Source organism: Rhinolophus ferrumequinum, chromosome 2, assembly GCF_004115265.2.
Source record: "Rhinolophus ferrumequinum isolate MPI-CBG mRhiFer1 chromosome 2, mRhiFer1_v1.p, whole genome shotgun sequence".
Taxonomy (NCBI): Eukaryota; Metazoa; Chordata; class Mammalia; order Chiroptera; family Rhinolophidae; genus Rhinolophus; species Rhinolophus ferrumequinum.
In genome coordinates, this window is record NC_046285.1 from 51,040,209 (window position 1) to 51,063,702 (window position 23,494).

Genomic DNA, 23,494 nt, shown 5'->3' on the forward strand with positions numbered 1-23,494 from the left:
AGTTACTTAATCTCTTTGTGCCTATTTTCTCATTTGCATGATAAGGAGAATAATAATACCTATCTCAAAGAATTCTTCTGAGGATTAAAAATGTAAAACACTGAGGAACAGTGCCTGGCACTGTCATAATGTTGCAGCTATCTTACAAAAATAAACTTGAATTTGTCTCTGCTATCTGTTGGGGGGGATTTTTGTCATGCGGTTTGGCTTTCTTTGGATTTGGCAGAGTATGGCCTAATCGGGAGAAATGTATGACCCTGACCTAGGAGATGACAAGGAACAAAAACCCCATGTAAACCTCTTCTTCCTAATTATCTAAATTATCTAATTTAGAAATTATCTACCCTATCAGACAGGGTAGAGTCATGAAAAAAAAAATTCCTAGATTCCTTTTCCTCTGCTAGCTATATTTCAGTTCTAATCATGTCCTCTGTGGGATTTAAGAAGAACTTCTACTGAGGTTTCTCTAACTACCGTATCTAAAAACTCAAGGCATTTCTTAGATCAAGAAACCAAAAACATTTTCTTCTGTTCTGCTAGAGGATTTGGCTCCCTTTTCAACACCCCTTTTAAGATACATCTTCCAGAAGTTATTCAAACACAAGAAGAAGGGTCCAGGTTCTATCAAATGGTCAAAATATAAAATTACTAATCTTAATCGTAATGGGCAATGGATTTTTCATACTTTTTTGGTAGATACACATTAGACTAAACTGAATTAGACTTTTTTGGATAATATTTAATCCTGGTTTTCCACTTATTAGATGAATAATCTTGGGTAAGTTATTCAAAATATATAAGCCTCAGTTTCCCCATTTTAAAATTAGGAATAATAATAAATGTACCTATCTCATAGAGTTATCATGAGGATTTAGGTATGTTAATTCTTATAATAAGGTACTTGAAACAGTATCTGGGTTTTTTTTTTTTTTTTAATTAAAGTTTATTGGGGTGACAATTGTTAGAAAAGTTACATAGATTTCAGGTGTACAATTCTGTAATACATCATCTATGTATCACATTGTGTGTTCACCACCCAGAGTCAGTTCTCTTTCCATCACCATATATTTGATCCCCTTTACCCTCATCTACTACCTGTTTTTTTATAAGATTAATTTTAGTTATAAATATAATTTTGCCTAATGTTTGCTCTTTTAGGATTCTCTCCTATAGAATTATTGAACATATGCACAAACAAGTACAAAGATGTTCTCTGCAACATTGTAAAGAAAAACCAAAAATATCTTAAATGTCTAGCAGTATGGAAATGGTCAAATAAGTTATAATATTTTTATATTCTGTAATATTGTGTAGTTATAATGAAGTAGATCAATGTATTAATAAGGAAAGATCTCTAAAAAGAAATTGTTTTAAAAAACAGTTTATAAAATACCCTAATTAGGTAAACTAAGTGGTTCATAGGTATAATTTGTATGTATATAAATTCATAACAAAAAGTCTGAAGCTTGCAAACCTTAAATGTTTGTAACAGCAGTTACATATGGAACAGAAAGGGTTTAACAGTGGAAGGGAGGGAAAAATTCTAGATTGTTATCCTGACTTTCCCCCTAAATAAACAGTACTAAGCTAGGCATTCTGCTCCTTAGTTATAAAACGCGGTGGTTGGAGTAGAGTAATGCTGGTGAGCACCTTGTAGGTACAGTTGCAGTTAAATGTGTGCTTTTTCTAGACTCTGCTAAGTCTAAGGCTTACTAATGCTAGCTTTTGTTTATTTTCTTTTATTTTCTTCAAAAGTAGTTGCCATTTCCTGACCTTTGCTGATTCACAGCATTTAGTTTTGGTGTTCACCTTTGTTGACTTTTTCTTTTAGACCTTTTTCAACTTCATTACAATTTTTGGGGTAGAATGAATTATTTAAAGACCTCTTGATAATTTGCCCTCTGCTTGTTAGAAGTAAAAGTAAACAAGTGAAAGTATCTAACATCATCAAAATAGTTGTAAATCCATGCTAGTTGACTTTATTGATACAATCTTTAAAAAATAGGAGGCTAAATAGTCAAATGTAATTAAGTCATCTAAAGTAAACTCTTATATAAAACTATCCATGGATACCATTAACTCTGGATGTTTTGTTTTGTTTTATAGCTGACTTTGGTTTCTGTGCCCAGATCACCCCTGAACAGAGCAAGCGAAGTACCATGGTTGGCACGCCATACTGGATGGCACCAGAGGTGGTGACACGGAAAGCTTATGGCCCTAAAGTGGACATATGGTCTCTGGGTATCATGGCTATTGAGATGGTAGAAGGAGAGCCTCCATACCTCAATGAAAATCCCTTGAGGGTAAGACCAATTAAACACCAGTCTTATTTTAAGAAAAATCTTTTCTTTAAAACACTTATTTAGAATATCCTTGTGCCAGGCACTGGCCAAGAATTTAAGATGCAAAGTTGATTAAACCTAGTCTCTGCCCTTACTCTGTATCAAAAAATCATTTGCTTCTGGGTTGAATTGAATATGTTAGGTAAAGAATTTATAGATGTTAGTAAGCTGAAAGGTTTCTAATTTTGGACATAAGAATTTCCTCACTTTCCTACAGAGTTAAAGGTCCCTAGATATACCCTTCAGGTTATCAACTTTGAACCTTGGCCTCTGGTACCCCCAGCTACAGAGAAGAGGAAAGCAAGATCACATCTGTCAGAAAGCTGTGTAGATGGCAATATTAAAGCCTGTGTTCAAACAAGAGTGAGGGTCCTGGGATACAGATGAGGTCAGTAGACTTTATACAATTCAATATTCAGCAGCTGAGGGTGGAGAGTTTGGGGGCCCCTTCCTTCTTTCCTTCTTTCCTTCCTTCCTTTCTTCCTTTCCTGTCTTCCTTCCCTCCCTCCTTCTCTCCTTCCCTCCCTCCTTTTGTTTCTTTATCTTTTATCTTCTACTTTTAAATTATCATATATGATACCAAATACGATACCATTTCACACCTACAAGAATGACTATCATCAAAAAGATGATCAATAATAAGTGTTGGTGAGAATGTGGAGAAATTGGAACCCTCATACATTGCTTAGTGGAAAGGTCAAATGGTGCAGCGCTTTGAAGAACAATTTGACAGTTCCTGTAAAAGTTCTTATAAAGTTACCCTATAACCTAGTAATTCCACTGCTAGGTATATATCCAAGAGAATTAAAAGCATATATCTATGCAAAAATTTATACACAAATGTTGATAGCAGCATTATTCATAATAGCCAAAAGGTAGAAACAACTTAAATGTCTATCACTTGATGAATAAACAAAACTGCTATATCAATACAATGGAATATTTTTGAGCTATAATTAAAGGAATGAAGTATAGATACATACAACATTGAACCTTGAAAGCATTATGCTAAGAAGTCAAACACAAAAGATCACATGTTGTATGATTATGGAATCATTTGATTCTTGTTCATGGTAATTGGGTTCTATAAAGCTGCAAACAGTGAATTGATGAATACTGAACCATTGTTTCTAGGGGAAATATAGGGTTAGGTTCCTGCAAGCTTCTAGACGCACCATTTTTGTCAACTGATCAATATGCAACCTTGCTTTATGTGTGTTTCTGTTTAAAGACACTGTTTAACATAGGTGATTGATTCAGCAACATGAACTCACGGCCAGCAGCTCTATAACTCATGCCTGAATGAAGCTTGTCAGGCACATGTGTGTTCTCCATAAGGCACATCACTGCCTTCTTGCCGTTAGGAACACTAGACAGCACTTCAGCACTATGCTTTTTACCTTTCTGCGCAGATCCATGAATAACCACAGAGGCACTGAGAGGTTTTTTGTTTGTTTGTTTTGTTTGTGTGTTTTTTTTGTTTTTTTTAGCACTGAGAGTTTTGATTTTGGAGTTACAAATAAATTTTAGTAAGTAGGTGAATTCACATATATGAAATGAGGACTGGCTGCATATGAATGCATAGAATAGGCAAATCTGTAGAGACAGGAGATTAGTGGTTTCCTGAGACTGAAGAGAGGAGGGCATGGGAAGTGACTAATAATGCACATGGGTATTCTTTTTGGAGGGATAAAAATATTCTGAGGTTAGACAGTGGTGATGGTTGTACAACTTTGTGAGTATGCTAAACACTGAATTGTGCACTTGAAAAGGGTGATTTTTATAGTATGTGCATTGTATCTCAAAGTTATTTAAAAAGAGTTTTTTTTAATTACTCTTTTTAAAGTCTATATGACTGTAGACTTATTGCCAGAAGTTTTTAAATATTTTTTCAAAATAAGTTGGAGATGCCTATATAAAATAGGCAACAGAGACTAAGGTAATGGCTATGTGTAGAAGGTATCCTATGTGGATGGCATGGATTTTAATTCCATTTTTCCTGAATGCTTTTCATCTTCTTGCAAAGATTCCAGTTCAAGTGAGCAATTAAAGTACTTCTATAGAGGTAATTAATTTTAGAACAATTTTTAAAACCCTCTAATTTTTTCAGTAAATATTAATTCAAGTATCTGGTCTGTGTTAGGTACTGTTCAAGGCGCTGTCTAGAAGAACTAACAACAGAAAAAAAAGAATCAATAAAATTCTTGCCCTCATAGGAGAGAAACATAAACAAAATAAGAATAATATGTAATATATTAAATGATGGACTCTTTAGTACGAGGACTGATAGGGAATCAAGAGTGTTCAATTTGAAGAGTGCTTGGGGAGAGCTTCACTGAGTTGACATTTGAATACGGGAGGTAAGAGAGTGATACGCAGTGACCTAAGGGAAGAACATTCCAATCAAAAGGAACAGCATGTGCAAAGGCCGTAAAGCAGGAGCATTCCTAATGTATTCAAAGATCATTAAGGATTCCAGATTAGTTAGCATTCAGGGAGTGCACAGCAGAAAAAAAAAAGGCAGATCAGTGAAGAAAGGAGGTCAGACTGTCATGCCTTTGTATGGATTCTGGCTTCTACAAAGGTAAGATGGGGAAACCATTGTACAGTTTTGAGCAGAGAAGTGAAATGGGCCTACTTACATTTTAACAGGATCACTCTAGCTACTTTGTTGAGAAGAGACTCTCAAGGGAGGCAAAGGCAGAAGCAGGAAAACCAGTTAGGAGGCTGTTGTAATAATCCAGGCAAGATACGATGGTAGCTCAGGGTAGGATGTTATCAGTGTAGGTCAGAAACAGTAGTTGGATTCTGGATGTAATTTGAAAGGAGAGCCTACATGAGAGAGAGGGAGAAATAACCCCCAAGCGTTTGACCTAAGCAACTGAAAAGATGAAGTTGAAGTTCACCTTAGGTGAAATGGGGTAGGCTGTAAGTAGAGTAGGAGGGTGGGGATGGCAAGTGGGAGATCAGGAGATGACATTTTAACATGTCTTAGACATGTTAAGTTTGAAATACCTATTAAGACATCCAAGTGGTTATGTTGAATAGGCTGGTGGGTATGCAAGTATGGAGTCCAGGCTAGAGATATAAAATTGAGATTTGTTAGTTACAGAAATTATTTAAAGCTGTGAGACTAGATAGGATCGCGAGGTCAAGTGGGCACAGACAGACAGTAGAGGAGATTTAGCTTATACCCTGAAGCATTTCACAGCTAAGAGTCGGTGTGGCAGGCCAGCAAAGGCGACTGAGAAGGAATGGCCAGAGAGGTAGATAAAACCAAATAAACATATGCCCTGGAATCTTCATGCAAAAAGTGAGGGAAAACTCAGCTTGTCAGAAAGTTATGTCAAGTAAGATGAGGACTGAGACTTGATATTTGGAGTTGGCAATGTGGATGTAATTGGTGAAAACTTGACAAACAGGAACTTCTGCTTCCTGTCGAGATGGAATAACAGGGATTAAATTAACCCTCCTATTAGAATATATGAAACAATGGTTTTTCAATATACCGGATATCAGACAATGAAGAATAGTGATCTCCAAGGATGGGAAAGGCATGAGGTGAGCCCTGTGATTGCTCCAGCTTAATCTTCAGAGAGTTTTCAGAGAGTTTCCAGGTCATGCACAGGGAGGGAGAATCCAGGTGGGGCACAGTGGACTCCTTGAGTTGACATAGAGTTGAGAGTATGGGGAGACCAAGGCAGCTGGAGTTCACAAGACACAAAGTACAGGAGAGGAGACAGCCTCCCAGAGACAAGAGTCTGGAGACTGTGGAAAATCCCTGTTGACTATTCAACAGAGATTGGCACACCTGTGTGAAGAAATCTATCCAGGGCCGGGGATTTAACCATCTGCTAAGATTGGAGAGAACAATGCCTGGTGCTCACAAGACTGGTAATAGTGCCTGCTTCTGTCAGCCATAATTCACAGAATATTGAATAGAAGTGCTAGGAAATAATTACCCCTAAGCTACATGCTGCTGTAGTCCCACCTAACGAACTTTAAAAACAAGATCCAAGGGATCAGTTCCAGAGTAACTGTCTCCCACAACAAAGCTCAAGAATATTTATAGGAATACCGATATATCCAGCACCTAAATATCCAAAGTTTGCCAGGCATGCAAAAGAACATGGAAATTACAGCTCACAAGGAGGAGAAAAATCCATCAATTGAAACCAACCCAGAACTGACACAGATACAAGAATGAGTACACAAGATCATTAAAACAATTTCTATAACTGCATTCCAGATGTGAAAAGAGTTAAGTGGAGACATTTGTAAAGTACACTAAAAAAAATTTTACAGATACAAACTACAATGTTTAAGATTGGACTAATGGCAGACTGTACATTGAAGAAAAAGATGATGATTTAATAGTCATAGACATAGTAATAGAAACTATCCAAAATGAAACATAGGAACAAATGAAATTTTTAAAAAATGAAATAGTGCCAGTGAACTTCAAGCATTCTACATACACGTGTAATGGACTTTTGAAAGAAAATATTGTTCAACCAAGAATTCTACAGTCAAGAAATATCTTTTAAAAACTAAAGTGAAGTAAAGATTTTCTCAAACGTATAAAAGTTGAAAGAATTTATCACCAGCAAATCTACATTACAAGCAATAGTAAAGGAAGTTTTTTTAAGCAGAAAGAAAATGGTAATGTGGCTTTACACAAAGAAATGGAGAGCACTAGAAATAGTAACTAAATAGGTAAATATATAAGATTTTTTTCGTATATAGATATCTTTAAAAGATAAAACTGTTTGAATATCTATTAAGGGAGGGAAAAAAGTGTCTAAGTAAAATGACAACAAAAGCATAAGGCTGAAGGGGAGAATTACAAGATTCTTGTACTCTGTGTGAAGTGGCATCATGTGACGATTGTGATAACTGAAAGCTGCATGCTATCTGCATGCTTAAGCAAACACTAAATAATGAAAGAGTTACATCTAATAAAACTCAATTAAGAAGATGAAATAGAACCATAAATAATACTGAGCTAAAAAAAAAAGTCCACACTGATGGGTGAGGGGGTATGGAAAAGGGCCACAGGGGCCAAACTGAAAGAGCTCCAGTGGCCAAGGTACAAATATTTGAACAAGAAAATTAAGTAGTGTGGGTTTATAACCCAAAGTATAAAATAATATTTGAGTCCATACTGATATAAGTGATTGAATAAATAAATAAATGGGCAGAAGAGAAAAATCTCACGCAGAATTCTGAATAGTTTATGTAGATGTTCCATCCTGAAGGAAGTGGAGCATAACTGCCTGCTCCTTAAGTGTAGGCTGCACATAGCAACTGTCTTCCAAAGAGCACAGTGTGAAGAGGGAAGAAAAAGGAGCTTGACAGTAGAGAAATATGACAAACACTATCTCAGCCAGGTGATAAGTTGAACACGAACAGCCCTAAATCATGTTGATAGTATGTTCCTTTGATATGATGCAATGAAAATGGCACTGTATCTGTGATCCTCTTCCTCCAGACCCATAAATTCTGTCTAACCATGGGGAAAACATCAAATTTTTTTTAGGTTGATAAGATTTTACATTCTTTTTATTTTTTATTTATTTATTTATTTATTTCATTGGGCAATACTGGGAGACAGTGTGTTTCCAGAGCTCATCAGCTCCAAGGAGTTGTCCTTGAATCTAGTTGCGGAGGGCGCAGCTCAGCTCCAAGTCTAGTCGCCGTTTTCAGTCTTAGTTGCAGGGGGCGCAGCCCATCTTCCCATATGTGGGTATTGAACCGACAACACTGTTGTTGAGATCTCGCATTCTAACCAACTGAGCCATCTGGCCGCCCCTCCAGAAGCTCAGCGGCAGCTCGTTTTCTTCAGTATAGTTGTGGAGGGTGCAGCTCACTGGCCGTGTGAGAATCAAACCGGCAACCCTGTTGTTCAGAGCTCGCACTCTAACCCACTGAGCCATCCATCCTCCCGAAGCATCAAATTTCAATAGAAGAGCATCCTACATTGTACCTGACCAGTAATATTCCTTCAAGCTGTCAGGGTCATCAAAAAGAAAGTGTAAGAAATTGTCACAGCCAAGAGGAGCCTAAGGAAACACAATAAATATAATGTATAGTATGCTGGAACAGAAACAGGAGAGTGGGAGAGCGCATGAAATCGGGAAATCTTGTATGAATGCTGGAAGCACAAAGGGCCCATGTGAGGTTAACAATGCCAGTCAGCAGGATATATTCGTATCTTTTTCTTCCACTGTACTTAGCTGCATAGGTGCACGCAAGGTGTAGGCATTGTTTTGAATGGTGTGAACTGCAAGAGGGTCAAAGACATGCTTATGTGAAAGTAATCCTGGACAGTGGAAGATGAGGGGATTTATTTAGGTTCAGTGGAGTCAAGAGATTGCTAGCATTGGTGTACTGTGAGTAGGTGTGAAAACAGTAGTTGGGAGTGCAACTGATATTTTAGAGTTGCAGTTATTGGTACTGATAAGATATAAGATATAGGATTTGACCGTGGGTGTGTGTAGCTGAGGTAGGCTCAAGGACAAGAAATGGGAGAAGAGGAGGTCAAGGAGTTTTAGGTTCGCAAGCATCTTTGTAGCTATTGCAATCACTGTGAATTATGAGTAATGTTAGCGATAAAAGTGTTTGGTAGATCTTTGAAACAAGGAAAGATAGATACGAGTTTGAAAGGGCAGGAGTTATGTGCATATATGTGGAAAGAGATAGAGATCTCAAAGTGGCAGTGAGGAACCAAAAGAACACTCCATCTCCAGACCCGTGCAAAGGTGGAGGAGAGAAAAAACTACCACTAGAGAGCACTGTGGATTAGGCAGCATCCTCATGGGAGAGCCAGGCCATCATAAAGTATGAAGAATGTTGGAGAAGGGGACGGGGAGCCATGTATGAAAAATTAAAGCCAGAAAGGGAAATGTGCAGAGTCATGTGTGCATTAGAATGGAGAAACTGAGAGAATGATTGAGAGTCATGGGATGGGCTGTTTATAATCGCTAACATACATGAAGATAGAGTGTAGTAGTAAGATTTACCTCAAAGTAGAGAAATGATTGTTAAGTATTTGGAGAGAAGGAATACTTGTTTTTATGGAGTTGTCCATTAATCCTTTCTGTGGAAGTGGGGAGGCTCAGAACAGTCTTAGGATCTTAACTTGAAATTAACTGCTATCAGAATTTCTTAGAATGAAATTTTTAAATGAAAATTTTGGTTGAGATGTAAAGAGAAGTAAACTTAAGTATAAAAACAAGGAAATGGGCAGACTCATACTGATGGTTCGAATGTCAGTTGGTACCATTTTTTGATGGCATTTTGGCAATACAGCAGAAACTTTAAATAATTCAGTAGAAATTCTAGGTGACCTTGGTTTGGCAATGTCTTTAGATACAATATCAAAAGTATGACCCATGAAAGAATACTTTTGTGTTTGTTAGAAATGGAATCATGTTCTCTGAGAAAGATAGAATTAAGAGAATAAAAAAACAAGTCACAGATTGAAAGAAAATACTTGTAAAACACCTATCTGATAAAGGATGTTATACAAAATACACAAAGAACTCTTAAAACTCAACAGTGAGAAAATAAACAACCCAATTTTTAAATGGGCAAAAGATCTACACATTACCACAGAAGATACACATGTCAAATAAATGTATGAAAGGATGGTCAACATAATGTCGTTAGGGAATTGCTAAATTAAAACAACAATGAGATACCAGTACTACTTATTAGAATGGCCTAAAATACAAAAATCTGAAAATACCAAATGCCGGTGTCGATTTGGAGCAACAGGAACTCGCATTCATTGCTGATAGGAATTCAAAATGGTACTGCCACTTTGGAAGACATTTGCATTTTTTACAAAACTAAACATACTGTAACACACAATCCAGAATTGTACTCAGTATTACTTACCCAAATGAGTTAAAAACTTATGTCCATACAAGACCTAAACACAAATGTTTATAGTATCTTTATTCATAATTGCCCCAAATTGGAAGCAGCCAACATGTGAAATGTATATATACACTGTATTTTTAAAAGTATATAAATAGATAATGGTACATACATACAATTGAATGTTATTCGATAACATTAAAAAGATAAAAAGAAATGAGCTATCAAACCACAAAAAGACTTGGAAGAACCTTACATGCATATTACTTAGTGAAAGAACCCGGTGTCAAGAGGCTACATACGAGGTGTGACAATTAAGTTCGCGAATTCATCCTAGAAAAAGTGCTACATACCTCATTGTTGAATATCACTACGGTCACCTTTGAAGTACTCCCCTTGGGAAGCTATGCACCAACACCAGCACCTAGTCCACCCTTCAAAGGGATTTTGGAACTTTTTCTGGAATGACCATCAGAGCTATCATCGTATTACCCTGATGTCCTGAAGGTCATCAAAATGTCTTCCTTTCAATATTTCCTTTATCTTATGGGAAGGAAAGAAGTTATTGGGGGCCAGATCAGGTGAGTAGGGAGGGTGTTCCAATACAGTTATTTGTTTACTGGCTGAAAACTCCCTCACAGAGAGTGCCATGTGAGCTGGTGCGTTGTCATGATGCAAAAGCCATGAATTGTTGGCGAAAAGTTCAGGTCGTCTAACTTTTTCACACAGCCTTTTCACTTCAGCACTTCCAAATAGTAAACTTGGTTAACTATCCAGTTGGAACAAATTCATAATGAGTAATCCCTATAATATCAAAAAAGGTTAGCAACAAGTTTGTGACCTTAATTGTCAGACCTTTTATGGTATGATTCCAATCTATAGAGAGTAAAAAAAGATCAGTGGTTGCCAGAGGGGCTCAGGGTATGAGAATGATAAATTGGTGGAGCACAGGGGATTTTTTAGGGTAGTGAAATTACTCTGTGTGATACTGTCATGGTGGATACATGGCAAGTATGCATTTGTCAAAACCCATAGAACCATACAATACAAAGAGTAAACCCTAATGTTAACTATAGGTTTTTGTTTAATGAAAGTATATCTACTGTTTTCATCACCTGTAACAATTGTATAGTACTAATGTAAGATATTGATAATAGGGGAAACTGTTGGTGGGGTATATGGGAGCTCTAAGCCTATTGTTTTTACTTAAAATAATCAGAAAAGCACATAAAGAATACAAGGATTTTCCAAAGGGGATTGACTAAATTATGAAACATCCATATAATTGACACTGGTCCAATCCAGCCATTAAAATTATTTTGTAACTCTAATATATTATTAGTAAGGATAAGGCTGGAATATAGCTAGTTTTGTTGTTGGGTTTGCTTTTTTTCAAGTTTATTTTTTTAGAGCAGTTTTATGTTCACCGCAAAAATGAGAGGAAGATACAGAGATTTCCTATGTACCCACTTCCCCCATACATATATACACAGCCTCCCCAGTTACCAACACCCCTCACCAGAGGATACATTTCTTATAATCAGTGAACCTACACTGACACATCATTATCACCCAGAGTCCAGAGTTTCCATTAGGGTTCATGCTTGGTGGTGTACATTCTATGGGTTTGGACAAATGTATAATGAAAAACGTGACTATTGTTAAAGTATACAGAGTATTTCCACTGTCCTAAATAGTCTCTGTGCTCTGCCTCTTCACCTATATATAGATACAGCTAGTTTATTTTATTTTTTTTAAGTTTCAATAAACTCCATTGTTTTGAAATGTGTGATTTGATAAAAGCTTGAGAAAAGTAAATTGGATACTATATGTTAATGGTGGGGTTGTCATCTTTTTTCTTCATGCCCTTACATATTGCGGTTCTTTATATATTGCATTTATAAACACCCCCCCCCCAAAAAAAAAAAAGATGAAGCTAATTTTTGAAAAAGAAATTAGGGAAATGAAACATCTAAAATAAAAGAAAAATATCTAATCCAAATGGGTAGAAATAATACTAACTTCACTTTAGTATTTATGGTGATTGTCTTTAAAGACATGAAAGACCCATAAACTTTATAAAGTGCTTTGTTAATTTTGTTGAGCTACGTTATATCAATGGTGTTCTTGTTTTTAGGCCTTATACCTGATAGCAACTAATGGAACCCCAGAACTTCAGAACCCAGAGAAACTTTCCCCAATATTTCGGGATTTCTTAAATCGATGTTTGGAGATGGATGTGGAGAAAAGGGGTTCAGCCAAAGAATTGTTACAGGTGAATTTGGAAATGATAACTGTTTTTGTAATAACTTGACCTTTGAGTAACCAAAATTTACATAATGTTATTCATTACATTTCACTACTTGTTCATCACCAGCACCATGGCAGCGGCCGCAATTTAGCATTTCATCTAAATGCTGGGAATACCCGTCAAATTATAATATGAGTTTTTGCATATTAGGAATTCTCAGACCAGTTCATTGCTGACATGGGAATCCGAGTTATTCGACTGAAATTTTTTATAATATTAGAAAAACTTAAAAAGACTATGCTTTCAACTATACAAGTGATGTATTGGTTCTGTTGATTTTATGTAGGTATTGAAATAGTGTTTATTAAATGAATTATGGTCCATAAAAATCTTTGGGGTTTTAATTGAAAGTAAATATTTAGCTTCTAAACTGCTGACACATTTATTTTTCTCCCCTTTTTCTGGCAGCATCCCTTCCTGAAACTGGCCAAACCGTTATCTAGTTTGACACCACTGATTATGGCAGCTAAAGAAGCAATGAAGAGTAACCGTTAACATCATTGCCGTGGCCTCATATTCTTTGTTCCATTTGTAAAAGAAGTCCTTTAATATATGAAAATTATTACTCTTTTGGGGTTTAAGGAAACGGTCTGCATAACATGGAGGAAATAAAAAAAACAAACTACTACTTCCTGAAGACAACCAAGAGAAAATTGCAAAACAGAATGACAACTTTGTATTGAATCCCATCTTTAGGGTCCAAAAGGAATTGTGGACTGAATCACTAGCCTTACTTTTTTCAGCAGACAGCCCTTCAGGGCCATTTATCATGCTTGAGATTTGCATTTTATTTTGCTGACTTCATTGTAATAGATCCCATTCATTGCCCCTCTTGGGGTATTTTCAATACTTGAATGGCAGATTCGAGTTTTTCAGAGTATTTGTTTCATCTGCTAGTCTTTTCTCTCTTTGTAGCTTTCTTTTTCCTCGACTTGCTCCGTTTGAGTTGTTTTCCTTAGGCCTAAATTAGAGGCAAGTTTAATAGAAATTATTTAGCTCCTTATATTGTTAAAGGAACTTGATATGGTTTAACTTTGTATAGAAGTTAGGACCAGCTATTGTTACATGAAATATTTCGGTTCAGAATTTGAACTGGGGGAAGGGAAGAAAAGTATGTGATTTTTACCTTTTTTAACAAATGTGAAAGTCAGTTTTAGAAATTTCATGATAGTGAGGTGTTTGGCATTTGTTACATGTATAGAGAGACTAATAATCTATATTTATAACTGAATCATTGAGACAAAAAAAGAACCCCATTGACTACATCCTTACAATTTTATTTTCCCTTGACTGTTTCTTCTTCAGATTTGGCTTCAGGAACCAAAGCAATTTGTCCTTGTTCCATCTTGGACTTGTATGACTTTGGTTGATGCCGCTAGTACTTTCCCCTTCCCTTTTCCTCCCCCTTCATTTTGGAAATAAGTTTCTGTATATGTTGTAATTTTAGTTTGTTTTTTAGTGTATGTGCTGCTGAAGCGAGCACTAATTTTAGTTTGTTTTTTAATTAACCCTCTCTCACCCTACTCCCCACCCGAAGGTAAATAATATAATAACCATTGGATTTTCAGAATTTAAAAGGTAACTCTTTTTCCATTTAAAGGAGAAAAATATTTGAAGCTAGTAGAGACAAAGTGAGGGTATTGAATCTTAGTGAGCTCTAAAATAATTAAATGAGATGATATTCATGAAAGAGAAATGTCGGTTACATAAAGATTCAGCTGCTAACCAGTAAACTGTAGAGATTTGTTATAAACATTGTTCCCGACCCATTACCAACGTTTTATTATCCGAGACCTTAAATGACAGAGTATTTCTTGATAAATTCATGGATCATTTGAGATGTTGAGCTACTTGTGATTTTTTTCAAATAAGTAAATAATATTCATGTTAAAAAACTGGAAAAAGAAAAATGAAATGTGCTTGTTTATAGCTACTTTATTTTAAAGATTTTTAAAAGGTCTGTGACCTGCAGCATTAATTACTAGACTGCCCTCTCTTCTCTCCTCCCCTCCTCTTCTTCCTCTCCTCTTCCTTTCTCATTTTTTTTTTTTTTTTTTTACATTTGGATGTAGTGTCGCACCTTCTGGCGTGCCAAGAGCCACATAAAAGAGAAAAATCAGTGGTTTGGTTCTGGAACAGAATGTTCCCACTATTCTCTGCTAATTAATTTCATACCTACTTGCCATCCTGCAATAGTACAGATAATGAATAAAAACAGTTTTGATGATTTGGAGTACACTGTGGGGAACTAACACAGTTTTATGTCCTGTCATTCCCATCATCTGTGTTAAGATACAAGTAATGGATTTTTTATTGATAATGCAAGAAGGTTTTCACAAAAATGAGTAAAATAATGCAACTTTTATCTAGAGCACTTAATGGGCTGTTTTCAATTTGATTCTTGATTTTATGTTTCCCTGGATTATATTAGCCCCCTATAGCTATTACTAAATTACTTTACAGAAGCAAGCTGGTTTATTTCTGGTGGAAAGCTACATTGCCTTTTGAGTTCCAGATTTGAACATTCTTTGTAAATAGTTGTCTGGATGGATTGTGATAAAGAAGATGCTTCCGATGAAATAGAACCCGACTAGATGATGAGACTGTGATCATCATGACCTCTCTAGACGGCACTTCATATATAAGTCATAAAGACCATGTGCATTGAATACAGTGCCAATGCCCCATTGTTATTCCTGTGACTCAACAAAGGTCTTTTCAGTTTATAGAAGCAGTTTGGGATTTGTATTTACAACTTTTGATGGTTACCTGCACGTCCATTGCTGGCAACGGACTTTGTCATTAAAATCTGACTCCTAGGTTAAGGGAGCTACACTGTGGTTTATTCTTTACTTACTTGGATAAACTAACTTGTAATAGAAATATACTTTGGTTAATTCTGAAATGTGTCATTTTTAAACAAAATAATCTTAAAAGCAATACAGAATTGTGATTTACTAGTTAATTTTAAATTAAAATGTTTAGATTTTGTTGAAAGAAAAATTATATCTGAATCAAGATTCATGTTTTTTAATAACTGCCTTTTGTATTCACCCTTTTGTCATCACTTTAAAATGAAAATTCCCATTTAAATATAAATGTTACCTTAGTAGTCTTCTTGTGTTATTAGGACAATATTGCTATAGTACTTATTTATTTTATTTCAGACTCTAGTGGTCTTAAAGTTTCCTTCTCCTCTTGTTCCTTTTGCTGCTCTTAGGGACAGTTAAAACTGGGAAACCATGAAAATACTGAATAATTTATCCTACGTAGGATAGTAAACAAGTAGAGTGATTGTGATAGCAATAGAAACCAAGGCTAACACAACTCTCTTCATGTGTTGAGTGCCTGGCACATAGTATACATTCTCTTTCTTTCCACATATAAATATTAAGCTGCTTAAAATGTATCTAGTTACCACCAGTCCTAAACGAACCTGTGCCTTTAATAAGTAATTTAAAACTACCTATGACTTTTCTTTTAGGGCTCACATAAATACATGTTTGTTTAAACATACTGTACTCTTGCCAGAATAATTCTTGATCTGGTCAGGCAGTAGCTATAGTTAGAAAAAAATGGATGCATCAGTTTTTTAATCTAAAAGTTTTAAAATATACTGAGATCCATATCCAGTGAAATGTCAAAAAATTATTATGGAATATAGCTAAAATCCAGACTTTTTATAGTGGAATTTCATAATGTAAAACGCAGATGTCCTTGTCTCCATTGCTCCTACAATAGATATTTAAACAATTAAAATCCGTTTTTCCCACAGTGCGTGCAAATGCATGTGTAAGAAAGGAAAAGACACACATTTTTTTCTCTCACTCAACACATTTATTGACTACTTTGGCAAAGATACTGTGGTAGATATTGTAGGAATTTTACAAAGGAGAATCAAGCACTGACCTGGCCTTGAGAGAACTGAAGTGTTTCTCCATCATTCTGCAATGTTGCCAAATGAGAAGGAGAAAGGAATGTATAATAAGTCTATCAAACAAATTTTCATTCTGTATTAAGAAAAACAGAATTATAGTTGAAATTGAACATCTTTGGTAGGAACGTATTGCTTTTTTTTTGGTAGATAGAAATGGAACTAAGTTGAAAGCAGCTTTTCTGTTTTGTCTTCAAATTTTATATTGACTTTTATTTTTAATTTAATCCTATTCAATTATTTAATTGTTACATTGACATTAACTGCTGTATTTGATGACTGTTCAATAATTTTGTTCTTTCAGGGCTAGAAATAAACTTTTTTTATGTTTATTTTTTCCTTTCCTAAACTCAATTCTTTAAATTAGAATACCTTAAAAGAATAAGTGTAATAGGTTTTCAAAGAGCATTATATAGTGTTTTTAAAGATAAATGTTTTTTAAACATGTCATGGCACCATTTTGAATGTACTACAAGGCCCAAATTAGGTTTCCAGAAATGTATGGGTAGTAAGCATGAGCCCTCCCTCTTCTAAACCAGGTTCAGAATAAATTTAGAAATGTTCTGACCATCAGACCCAGGGAAACACTTCTGATCTGTTTGATTCCTTCAGTAAGTTGGCCTCAAATTCTAATGCTAACCTAGCAGAGGTAGTGAGAATCTTACTACCATGTTTCCCTGAAAATAAGACCGGGTCTTATATTAATTTTTGCTCCAAATGACGCATTATGTGTATTTTCAGGGGATATCTTATTTTTTCATTTACAACAATCTACATTTGTTTAAATACAGTCATGTCATCTTCTGGAACATTGTCATAACGTACTATATGCGTCCGTCTGGCTGATGATTTTAGCAGGCTTATTTTCGCTGTAAGTCTTATTTTTGGGCAAACACGGTAGCATTTCTGTGTTAACTGCACCAAGACAGCTTTAAAAGTGCAATACTTTAATGCATCACTTCATTATACACATTTAATTTGGAAGGTTGGATACCTTGACATGGAGATCAGCTGCAATATAGAGTTCACTATCGCAAACCAAAATTCCACATTTTTAGCAATGACTGCTTAAAATATATTTGTTCCACTGTAAACCTGTTTAGTGCTATTCTAACATTTGTATTTCTTTAATTACAGCAAATTCTTAAAAGATTTGCCTAAGAAAAGTTCAAAATGCCTGTGTGATGGATTTGAAAAGCACTATTTGTATGAGTTTAAAGCATTTAAATTAAATTAGGAAATTATTTTTTTATGCTAAATTATTTAACAAGTTTTATCTTTTGAAGAGGAGGAGGAGGAGTAGAACAATGAAGGGAAAGGTCTTTTTTGTAAGCCTAGTTATTTTAGCCATTTAACAAAATAATGTACATAGATTGAAAATTCGAATACTAATCTTAAAGGAGTTGTAATGTCTCCAGCTTTCAACTTCCCCACTGCCAAGTCCTGCTCCACAGACGCATCTATTTTTAACTCTGAGCTGTTTTTAGCATGCATTAATCTTCACCTCTCTAAATTATATACTTATACTGGTTTTTCTTGACGTTTCTATATACTTTCTCTAGTAATTTCCAGTTATGATGGTTGAAAATTTGGGTACTGTCATACCATTGCATTCTCCCATTTCTACTCCCTTAATCTCTGAATTAAGAGAGATGGCAGTTTTTTATTCAATTAGTAGTCAGTTTTTACCTTAATGATTATGCGGGAGTGTTGTTTGTTTGAGTCAAGTAAGTTATCATTACATGTCATTTCCTGTACAACTCTGATTTTCCTGTTGTTAATTTTCTTGTCTTTGTTGCCTTTGAAAATTTCTTTTATCACTTAGTTTTCCCAAACTCCCCACAAAATTACAAAAGCCCTCTGAAAACTATTTTCTATAGTCTCACATAATGACAGTTCCTTTTTCTTTCCTGGAACTTGATTGGGGCTGTAGTTTGCACTGTTGCTGTCCAGGCCTTCTGCTCCTGTGGCATCTGAAACTCAACATCACTTTACTCTTGAGTTAGATCCTTTGTTTCCTGAACACCATATCTTCTTGCTTGGCTTATTCCCTCATTCTGGAGAAGTACATCTTTGACTTGCTTCCTGAGAAAGGGTATGTAGAGGTAAGATTTTTAAGAACTTGAATGTCTGAAAACGGCTCATGTTTAACTGATGCTGCAGGATTTTAGGTTGGAATCATCTTCCTTGAGTATTTTGAAGTCACTGCTTCATTGTCTTATAGCCTGCCATTTCTGATAATACCTTTGTATATAACCCATTTCTCTGCTTCTCTGGAGCTTTTTTCCTGAAATTTTACCATCAGGTGCCTTGGTAAGAGTACATATGTTTTAATAAGCTTTGGGCATTTGGCAGGCTGTCTTGGTCAGACTTACTTCCTTCAGTTCTGGGAAATTCTTGTATTTAATAATTACCACATTTTCTTCCATTATTTCTTTTCAGGAATTCCACCATTATAATGTTTTTCTTATCTTTCTTTCCTGCTTTCCATCGTTTTGCCTTTTGTTTTTAACTTTCTGGGAGAATTTCCTTGATTTGATCTCTGACTTGGTGAACATATATCAAGTATCACATTCTTAATTTTCAAAAGCTGATTTTTGTTTTCTGATCTCCCTTTTTATAGCCTTCTGGTCTTATTTCATAAATTCAGTATCTTTCCCGAGGTATTAATTATAAGAGTTTTTTCTTGGTCAGTTCAGGTTGCCATAACAAAATACCATAGATCAAGTGGTTTAAACAAAAATTTATTTCTCACAGTTCCAGAGGCTCAGAAGTCCAAGATCAAGACGCTGACAAGGTAGGTTTCATTCTGATGCGTCTTGACTTGCAGGCTGCCACCATCTTGCTGTGTGCTTACAGGATCCCCTCTATGTATGTGCACATCTCTTTGGTGTCTCTTATAAGGACACTAACCTATCGTGAGGCCCCACCCTCATGACTTCATCCAACCCTAAATTCCTCCCACAGGCCCCATCTTCAAATCCCAGTGGGGGGAGGGGGAGGGTTAGGGCTTCATACAAATGTTGGGGGAACACAAACATTCAAGCCATAATAGGTCTTTTTTTCCAAAGTTTTTGTTTTCAATCTCTGGACTTGTATATTTTTTCTGGGTTTTTAAAACTTGTTTTTAACTATCACAAAGATTTTTTTATAGATGTCTGATGAAACAACACTTGTAGCACTGACTGGCACTGCACTAAACAAATAACTAACTCACACATTGATTTTTCTCAGTTCTCAGCTGGGCTCTTGATACTGTCCACTAACCATTCATTTTGCTCCTGGGTGTTTATTTCCCCCCTCCCTTTTTCTCCAAGCTATGAGTATCTCTCTCATGATTCCCAACCCCTTTATCCCACTATCAGCAATTTCTTCTACCCTACTTCCAGAACTTTCTGGGTTTCTGTCTTTGCCTCCTTCCTTTCGATCTCAGTGGGAGACATTCTTCATCTCAGTGCTAACCCCATCAAGGATCTGTTCTCCATCTTCCACCACTTCCCAGGTCTCAGGCCACTGATTTATCCTGGCTCACATGTCCCTCCTCGCTAACCCTCAGCAAAACAAGCATGTTCACATATCTTTTAAAACAAACTTCCTTTGACTTTTCTCAACTAAACTTCTAGAAAGAGGAAACCAGACTGTTTTGTCTTCATTAGCATATTGTATCTGCCCTCAACATGTCAATTGAAACTACTCTTGCCAATATCAAGGACCACTGAATTTCCAGGAGATTCTGAAAACATCAAAAAGGTGACTCCCTCAGCCGTTAGCTAGTGTGCTCACTGGTGCTTTGAGGATTCCTAAGATTCTACTTATCAGACTTCTTGTTGTGAAATAGAGGACACTTATTAGCTTTTTAAAAATGCTATGACCCTGCATTTATTTTGGGCTAAGGTCCAGAATATAATGTAGGTGTTGATATGGTCAGCTTTTAGTAAGATTCTGTTTTCACCATTGAATGTACAATATGCAAGCAGCTCTTGGTGAACTTAACAATTGGAGGGGAAAAGTGGTAATAAAAACATTCTTTAAAAATTTCTTCACAACTTAATTTATAATATACATTGAATAACATATGCCTTCCTGATGATTTTGTTTAGTCTTAAGTGTTTTCATTCCTTCAGTTTGTTTATGTGGGCTCCCAAAGGAGAACGGCTTATCTAGGAATGTGCTAAGTGGTAAAGGAAAGCCAGCTCAGCCTTAAGAACCATTTGTAGATTCTTGGTCAGAAATTAAGATGAGTACCTAAGAGATTTTTATAGCCTCAATTATCCTGATTATAACTTTCACCTATACATCTTTTTGTTAGGGAAAAAGACTAAAAATGCTGCATTTCTAGAAAATATGTTCAGTAAATAGTGATAGCCTTTATATAAATTTGTAACGCAGAGGTTAATTTGAAAGGAACAACATTCATGTAGATATATAATTTGTTACACTTATTAAAAGATAACCTATCACATTACCTTATATCAACTCTCCCACTTTGTGTTCCGTAGCAGATGAAAACGTCTTGCCCTCGTTGCACTGCCTTTTTTTTTTAAACAAAATGGAGTAATGGTGCCATATACATTCCTGTCTTTCATTCTTAGGTCTGTAGATCTGTACAGCATCATGCATGCATTGCCAAAAAGTATTGTTCACTATTTCTTAATCACTTCACTGTGAGAGTTATATTTAAAAACAGAAATGCACCATTTTCAAAAACTATCTGGTCTGGGCCATAAGATTAAGGGATGTATAACAGCACAATCTAATTCAGGTTGCTTTATTATATTGTCATTAAAATTTTTAAGGAGTTTTCTAGTTGAAACTAGAAGACATCTTAATCACGTTCAATATTCCTTACTCTTTAGGATACTTTAAGTTTTGCTGCTAATGACTTTGTTGAAGAGCTTTGTTTTTCAATAAACTGAAAAAACCCTCAACCATATATGAGTTTTTACTACAGACATTGTTACTATTGTAATCGTACTTTTTTCCTTGGTGATATTAGAAGTGTTCACATGTTTTATCATTTCTCTTGTTCATCTACAGATTTTTCAGAGTATGTTCCAAAACTAAGGCATTATTGAAAAATAAATCTAGGCCATGGACTGTTGGATATATGGATTAGCCACTTGCCTATATTGTCAGCCAAGCAAATACTTTTCTACTTTCTTCATCTGTGCATATTTTACTACTGATAATACTCCACTGTGCCTGCTGTGTCCTGTTTCAGTATTTCTTTTTTTTTTAATGACAAAGTACAGCTGACCCAAGGTATTATCTCAAGAAGTCTGAGTGCTTGAGTACTTCTGCTGCATATTTCATCACTAAGCATTGCAAGACAAAGCTTTATTAAAGCTTATTTTTGCTTGGTTTCATCATATAGTCATGTTTGAACTTGGGAGTTTCTTCTAAATAAAAATAAGGTGTATAATTTAAAATATTGCTGCCAGCAGGAGTACCAATTACGCTTTTAGTAACAGTAGTTTTCTAATAGAATGTGCACTAAAAGTTGTTACTGTGAATCGGTTGTTTTTTGTTTCTTTGTTTCATTTGTTTTGGGTGATAATAAAAGAGCCTACCTCATAGGATTTTTTAGGGTCAAAGGAGATAATTTCACATAAAATGTTTAGAATGGTGCCTAGCACATAGTAAGCATTCATGATCTCATCATTGCTTACCTTTTTTTTTTTTTTTTACTATATCCATTGGACAGACCTTTATGAAAATGCAATAGTAGTGGAGGACTAATGAACTGAGAATGCTTCACAGAGCTATTTGCCCTTTTTCCACCACCTCTCATCTTTTTTAAAATGTATGCATAATATATCTTAAGGAATTATATTGCAAATACAATACGAAGAAGGCCCCAATACATTATTGTTTGGTAACATACTATGAAATTGCATATTTTATTTTACAATGTTGCATATCAATGCATAACTTGAAATATGAGACACTGTGTATTATAATTTGGATAGTCATTTTCCTGAATGGGGATTCAAAAAGAAAAATGTACTTTGGGTATTGGTTTATATTAATAATATCTATTAAGAATAAGTTTGACTATAAATAACAGGTACCCAAGAGTGACTATAACCAAACAGGACTTCATTTAAGTCACACAAAAAGAAGTCCAGTGGTGGTCAATCTAGGGTTGTCATGGGCTCTGTCCTATTTTCACTCCATCATTCTTAGCCTGTATCTTTATGCCTGTTGTCACACACATGCAAGATGACTGCTCCACCTCCAGCCTCATTTTCCAGGTGTCAGACAGGAAGAAGAGAGGATGATCGCGCAAAGAAGAAAGCAAGAAAGTGCAAGTTTCCTAGAAACTCAACTCCTGTCCAACTGGCCAGAATTGTCATTTGGCACCTCATAGCTGCAAGAGATTCTGAGGGAAGTGTTTTTAAAAGCTGGGCACATTGCCTCCCCAGACAAAATGAGACTTGTTAGTAAAGAATGGAAACTGGGTGTAGCATATAGCAGTGGCCACCATAACTTGCATGTGAAAACTGCACAAAAGTTTCAATTTTTTAGAGCTCTTCCCGTATCTTAGTCCATTTGGGCTGATGAAAGAGAATGCCATACACTGGGTATGGCTTATAACAGAAATTCATTCTTACCAGTGTTGAGGCTAGGAAGGCCAAGATAAGGCACTAACAAGATTTGGTGTCTGGTAAGGGCCCACTTCCTGGCTCATAGACAGCTGTCTTCTCACTGTCTTCATCTGGTCAAAGGGGCAAAGGAGCTCTTTGGAGTCTCTCTTATAAGGGCACCCTCATGATCTAATCTCCCAAAGGCCCCACCTTTTTATACCATCACATTGAGGGTTAGGTCTCAACATAGGAATGTTGGGGACACAGAAAAACATATATGGTATCCCCTAATATTTCTACAGGGCACTTTCACATCTCTTGTTTCCTTTAATATATCATAGCTGACAGGGATTAATACAAATATGCTCATTTTTCGATGGGAGGAAAAGGGCCAGAGTGATTAAATAATTTGCTCAATATTACCCAGCTAGAATTT

General features: G+C 35.7%; 1 protein-coding gene across 2 annotated transcripts in view; it reads left to right on the plus strand.

Moving 5' to 3' along the window:
• The window catches only part of PAK2 (p21 (RAC1) activated kinase 2), a 72,306-nt gene extending 50,691 nt beyond the window's left edge, over positions 1-21,615 (plus strand). For both annotated transcript variants that reach the window (XM_033129672.1, XM_033129671.1), the window contains 3 exons: positions 2,107-2,303; positions 12,364-12,501; positions 12,946-21,615. In XM_033129672.1, the coding sequence (XP_032985563.1) occupies positions 2,107-2,303; positions 12,364-12,501; positions 12,946-13,032 (422 nt within the window). In that variant the 3' untranslated portion in view covers positions 13,033-21,615. The remainder of the gene's footprint in view (positions 1-2,106; positions 2,304-12,363; positions 12,502-12,945) is intronic.
• Positions 21,616-23,494: the final 1,879 nt, after the last annotated feature.